This window comes from Salvia hispanica, chromosome 2, assembly GCF_023119035.1.
Source record: "Salvia hispanica cultivar TCC Black 2014 chromosome 2, UniMelb_Shisp_WGS_1.0, whole genome shotgun sequence".
NCBI lineage: Eukaryota > Viridiplantae > Streptophyta > Magnoliopsida > Lamiales > Lamiaceae > Salvia > Salvia hispanica.
The window spans coordinates 33,822,139-33,828,693 of record NC_062966.1 but is presented as its reverse complement, the minus strand read 5'-3'; the positions used below and the strand labels follow the sequence as shown (position 1 = coordinate 33,828,693).

Genomic DNA, 6,555 nt, shown 5'->3' with positions numbered 1-6,555 from the left:
TCACTATAATTAAATTTCTAAAAGTTAGATCCCTGACTTTGAACTAATGGTTCACAGTGTCAGCTATTTAAAAAAAATTAATATTCCTTTTCGTCCACTAAAAATAAATTCTACTTTATTTCTTTTAACCATCAATGAAAAGTGTATAAGTTTTCATAACCCCATATGGCCATATCCACTTAATACAACTCAATTCTCTAACAACTCATTATTTATAAAAAGACCAATGTCTTCAATCAAATCATTTAACGACTCAAATATAGTGGAGCTCTTCATCCATTCAAAATTACTACTATATGTTTCGAACATTCACTAAATTCCATGTTGAATTAGTTTTTATGAATAAAAGTAATATTTATTCTAACAAAAATATTAATGCCATTAATCTAATGTGTAAATGTAAAATCTATATTTTTATTGTTAAAACTAAAAAAGTTATTTTGAACAAATAAAGTCATGACACCCACAATGAATTTTACTGTATTCATAGCAAGGAAGTTGCATCCACCTAGATTTTTGTATAATCGAGAATAAGTCCAGTTGAATCAGATTTTACACACAATTTTCAAATCAAATGAATCAATTATCCATGAAATCAGCAAATTGAACCATGGGGATGTCAAGACTCGAGAGAAATTATCAAGTGGAAAATCTTGTACTATGCATATTTGTGTCTAATCGTATGCAGTTTGATGTTCAACAAATTTATTTTTAACAGTAAGAATGTTTTTTCTAAATTTATAGTACTATATCTAACTGAATTACGATTATACTAAGCCTATAGAAAAAGTGGCATCCATCAACTTTAAAAAATGTGAAAATTAAAAATATGGACAATAGGATCTATGAGTTAGATGCATGAGATTGAGTACAAATCCCTATATTTAGGTGTGTAGACAAACCGACTGACATTCTACCAAAAAAATAATTTTAAACTTTTTCTATTTAGTTCCTAGATTTCTTAAATACTGAGAGAGTTCACAATTCCTATAAACAAAGTAAAACCTCTATAAATGAACATTCCATTTAGGAATAAACTATATTCAGAAATAAAAGAATTTGGTGGCTACTCGGTATCGTTTATAAATAGGATTAAATTCTAAAATTATCATAATTTATAGTATAGTTTATTTTAAGTCACACCATTGGGAAAATTATCTTCACTGATTTAAAATACTCCCTTCTCTAATGTTGCATGTGACACTGGGTGAACTCAATAGCTCGTCCACATAGTATATCTTTCATTGAATCCAAATATCCACACGATTCTAAGTGGTTGAGTTAAAATTTTCTAACTGTAGTGTTTTTTAATTACAAATATGCATGCATTTTAAATGATACTAAAATCTTACGTCACTATTTAAGGATAATCATGATTTAAAAATTATTTAAAATGTAAAATATAGTAGAGGCTCTCAACTGTACTCTAGTCCACAGTAGTAATGAATTTAATCTGTTGACAACTCCTAACGACAGAAAGGGGGCGATCTCGTCATTTCGAAATCCTGATTAATATATCAGGTCTGTATCTTTGTCCTCAGCTGTATCACGAAACTCTATTTAACTTTCTTCGTCAAGTTGGAGAATAATTTTTTAATTAAAATTAATTAAATAAAATAAAGAGGCATAGAAGAAATAGCGACCTCTTCTCTCTCTCTCTCTTTCTCTCTCTAAGAGAGAATATATATTCATATTGATACAAGAAGACATGTTTTTAATTTAAAGAAAAAAACTTGTTTTTAGTCTTCTCTCTTTGGAGGAGGCGATTGCAGAGAACAACAGCACTCTCCCACACCAAATTAAGAGATAGAAAAGGAGAGAAAGAGAAAGATAGAGAGAGAGAAACGACAGCCTCAGAAACAGCAGACAGAGAGAGAAAGAAAAACAATTCAAGATTCAAGAGTGTGGTTTGTTTTTCCTTTTGATTTTATCTTTTCTTTTGTTTCTAGAATCCCACAGAAGAAGAAAACGATGTCTGAGGGCTTCACACCCTTTTACAGCCTGCAACTATAAGAGGTATGTACGTGTTTACATGAATTACTAAAGTTTAATTCATTTTTCATCACAATCAATTTCTTTTTTTTTTCTTTTTCTTTTATTCTCTGATCACATCTTCAATTTTGTGTATGGATCCATTAGAAAAGCAAGGAGTTTGAAGAGATAGAAGATGATGATGAAGATAGAGATAGTGATATGGGAATAGCAACAACAACACTGCCTCCTGTTACCTCTCACTACAATTCTCTCCAATTCTCAAATTCTATGTCACAAGATTATCATCAAGGCATCTTCAGCTTCTCGAATGGATTCGAGAGATCGCAGCAGGAACAGCAGCAGCATCACATAGCCCAGCAGATCCGCCGCGATAAGCTCCGGGTTCAAGGCTTCGAGCCACCGCCGCCGCCTCTCGTCGGTATGGAGGAGGAGGAGGCCGTGTATGAGAACCCCGGTATGCTATCCGAGATGTTCACTTTCCAATCCGCCGCCGGCACCGCCACCGAATTGCTCGAGAGCCAGATTCTTCAGAGCTACCGGAATCCGAGGGCGGCGGATTGGTTCCCGCCGCGGCAAGGGATGGTTGTTGGCGGAGAATTAGGCGAAACCAAAAATCAACACCTTCATCATCAACCACAACATCAGATTCCAAGCATTAATGCCGATTCAGCAGCAGCCATGCAGCTTTTCCTGATGAACCCTCAGCAGCAGCAGCAGCAGCCGCGGTCGCCGCCATCGCCTTCTCCTTCTCATCCGCCGCCTCAATCCACTTCCTCCACGCTCCACATGCTGCTCCCACACCACTCATCGTCCTCCGCCCAGGCCCTCCACGGCGGCGGATTCGAGCAATTCACGTGGCTCCCGGGCAGCGGCAGCGAGAGCAACCCTATCGTCGAGGGGCAAGGGCTCTCGCTGTCGCTGTCCTCGCACCTCGAGGCCGCCAAGGCCGAGGAGCTCAGGATGGGGGACGGGAACATGCTCTTCTTCGGCCAAGGAGGCGCCGCCGCCGCCGCCTCAATTCCGGCGCAGTACCAATTGAAGAACCTCGGCGGCGGGATGACCTCCCCCTACGGCGCGGTGAATATGCTCCGCAGCTCTAAATACGCTAAGGCGGCGCAGGAGCTGCTGGAGGAGTTCTGCAGCGTTGGGAGAGGCCATTTTAAGAAAAGCAAGCTCCGGCGGCAGAATAATAATAGCAACGATGGAATTGGAAACCCTAATTCCAACCCCAATTGCGGAAACTCTTCTTCTTCATCCAAGGATAATCCTCCCTTATCCGCTGCTGATAGGCTTGAGCATCAAAGGAGAAAGGTCAAACTGCTATCGATGCTTGACGAGGTATTGTCTTCTCTCTCTAATTAAATTAACTCAATCGTGGCTGCTTAATTTAGTCGTGAAAATCTCCGGCAAGTTTCCGCTATAATTTTTTATTGCCGGCAGGCGGAGTTGTTTAATTAATTTTAATTAAAATAAAGTAATTTTGTAATTGTACCTACCAATAGCATACCTCACTCACTATTAAGATAATTAGTGGCGTGTGATTAGGGCAAACAGGATTTTCATTTCATTTAGTGTGGCTAACCACTCTCTCACTCCCTCCCTCTCATTCAAAATTGATCCAACACCAAAAATGAAAAACTAGTCGTCCTCCCTCCATTTGTTTAGGAAGGTGAAAGTGAACCATCACACCAAATTTAATGCTTCCAAAATCAAATTTCATTTTAATAGTAATATGTATAGTAGTTGACTTGACAAGTGAGTTGTTTTGCTTTTCTTTTTTTCACATACTATATAATACTACTATAGTAAATGTGAAGTCATTCATTTATATTATGATTATGCAGGTGGACCGGAGATACAACCACTATTGCGAGCAGATGCAGATGGTGGTGAACTCATTCGACATGGTGATGGGCTTCGGCGCGGCCGTGCCGTACACCTCCCTCGCACAGAAGGCCATGTCCCGCCACTTCCGCTGCCTCAAAGACGCCATCGCCGCGCAGCTCAAGCACAGCTGCGAGCTTCTGGGAGAGAAGGACGCCGGCACGTCCGGCGTCACCAAAGGCGAAACGCCCCGGCTCCGAATGCTCGACCAGAGCCTCCGGCAGCAAAGGGCGTTTCACCAGATGGGAATCATGGAGCAGGAAGCGTGGAGGCCGCAAAGGGGCCTCCCCGAGCGATCGGTCAACATTTTGAGGGCGTGGCTTTTCGAACATTTTCTGCACCCGTACGTCTCTCTTTCTTTCTTTCTCTCTTTATTATTGGATCAAGAGAAGAAGAAGTAACTAGCTAGGTTAGTAATCAATCAACAAAGAAATCATTATTACAGAATTCTATGATAACACTATATTACTCCACTACTGTTGCAACTTTTCCTTTTTATATTTTTAACTCCATTATTCTCTTTTTCTATCCTTTGCCTCCAAAAAAGCTGATAAAGCCCCCCTCTCTCCATTCCCTTTCATCAACATAATTTATTCATGCAAACTTACACTAAAATATCACTAGATTTACATCTGGATTATAGAGCTAGAAAGAAGGTAGTACAATTAATAAAAAATAATAGTTAAGCGTAAGACAAAAAACGATAGGGATGTACAGTGAAAAGGAAAGCAGAGAGCGCAGCAGTCCGCTTTACTCATCTGCTCCTTCTGCATCATTGCTGCAACTGTTGTATACTCTCTCTCTCTCTCTCTTAGATCGCAACGCCCCATACACAAATTTTTCACTAAAAATAAAAATTATAATTTTGAATATAAGGAGTAACACAATGCATAAAGGTTGGGAGTCTCTTTATCTGATTTAGGTAAGAAGATGGAATCTAATGTCGTTTTCTTTTTTGGTCTCTATCTCAGGTACCCAAGCGATGCAGATAAGCATCTGTTGGCCCGACAGACTGGTCTATCAAGAAACCAGGTATTTCCTCGTCTTCATTTTTTTAAATAATTCTCTTCATATTTTTTAAAATTTTTATTTCCCAGTAAAAAAAATGTGGGAACTAGTATAGTAAATAGAGGAAGAAAAGCCAAGGTTATTTTTTTTGGCACCTTTTAGTGTTTTTCTTTGGATGCTTTTCCCCAAAGACATAAATTCTGATTCAGAGAAAAAAACCGCTGCCAATAGTAAGTGCAGTGTCATGGTACAGATGAGTGAGACATGAAAGTTTGCAGCTTTCACTCTCTCTCTTACGTTGAAAACATTTATTGTCTTTCAACCTTTCATGCTCATCAGAACTGTACTCAGGATTTAAGGCAAGATGTTATCTAGCCTTTTCTTCTTCCACTTAATCACAAACATAAAAATGCAAAACAATCATCCCAGATCATCAATGTTATATGGAAATAGATTCTCATACAAAATATATGTTTGATTTAAGTGATTTTTGCAGTTTTAGTTCCATAAACCCTAGAAATGTTGGGTGGATTAGTAATTTAGTATCTTCATTTCATGTCATGAAATAGTAATTTTGGACTAACAATGCATGTATATAGGGAGTAATTGATTTGAAGAGGGACAAGAGGATGATTTTGTAGTATCATATTTTATGTAGAATAGCAACAAGTTGCAAATTTTCAAGTGGCTAGCTAGTGTTACTTATTTAAGAATTTAGGTATTTAATAAGTCTAGTTCGAATTTGTCTTTTCCACAGCTGAATGAATATAGAGGATGTAGCTGGCTGCGTAATAATAACAAACATTTAATTCCTAGTCGTGGATCATTATTGAAATTTTTATCTAGATTCTGTCTGTACTATGATTCATTATAATTGATTGTACATAAAAAATACTCCATAATACTACTACTAATTAAATGCAACTATATATAGTGTTATGTGCATTATTGCATCCTATTCTCAGGATAGAGGTTTTAACGAGGCTCGGCCCTTTGCAGGTGTCGAACTGGTTCATTAACGCGAGGGTCCGGTTATGGAAGCCAATGGTGGAGGAGATGTACCAGCAAGAGGCCAAAGACGAGCCCGAGGGCAACGAGCAAGACCGGGATCAAAGCAGTGGCAGCGCAACGCCCACCACCACTACTCCGCCACCCATCAGCGCTGCACCGGAAAACGACCCTTCATTCATTGCAATCAATAGGCAGTGCTACACGGATAACAACGGCGCATCCGCCTCTACCTCGGCTGCGGCCGATGATTGCCGCGACATGCAAGTGGCGGGGAGTGCTGATAATATCGGATCCACGGTCATACGGTTTGGGGCGAACGCGGGAGACGTTTCGCTCACGCTAGGGCTTCGTCACGCCGGAAACTTGCCGGAGAAGAGTCCCTTCTCTATTAGGGATTTTGGGGGCTGTTAATTAATTTTCATTTTAAAAATACCGGTGCTTTTAATAAGAAAATTAAACCCTTGTCGTTTTTTTTCATATTTCTTTCTTTTTATTTTTGTCTCAAGTTAGTTTTTCTTTTTTTTTGTTTTTTCTCTCTAGAGAAACTTATAATGAGAATGGTAGAAACTGATGATAGCAAGGTTTACAACGTTTATTATAATTGTATAGTTGAAAGTTTTGGATCTTTATTTTTTATTTTCTGGTATTTGAATTGAA

The 6,555-nt window shown here is 38.8% G+C and overlaps 1 protein-coding gene across 1 annotated transcript; it reads left to right on the top strand.

Annotated features, from left to right (window-relative positions):
• The first annotated feature begins 1,666 nt into the window (after positions 1-1,666).
• LOC125205352 (BEL1-like homeodomain protein 4) lies at positions 1,667-6,555 on the top strand. The gene is made up of 5 exons (XM_048104225.1): positions 1,667-2,016; positions 2,140-3,333; positions 3,840-4,222; positions 4,851-4,911; positions 5,887-6,555. The coding sequence occupies exons 2-5, from the start codon at positions 2,194-2,196 to the stop codon at positions 6,307-6,309; spliced, it is 2,007 nt and encodes a 668-aa protein (XP_047960182.1). The 5' UTR covers positions 1,667-2,016; positions 2,140-2,193; the 3' UTR covers positions 6,310-6,555.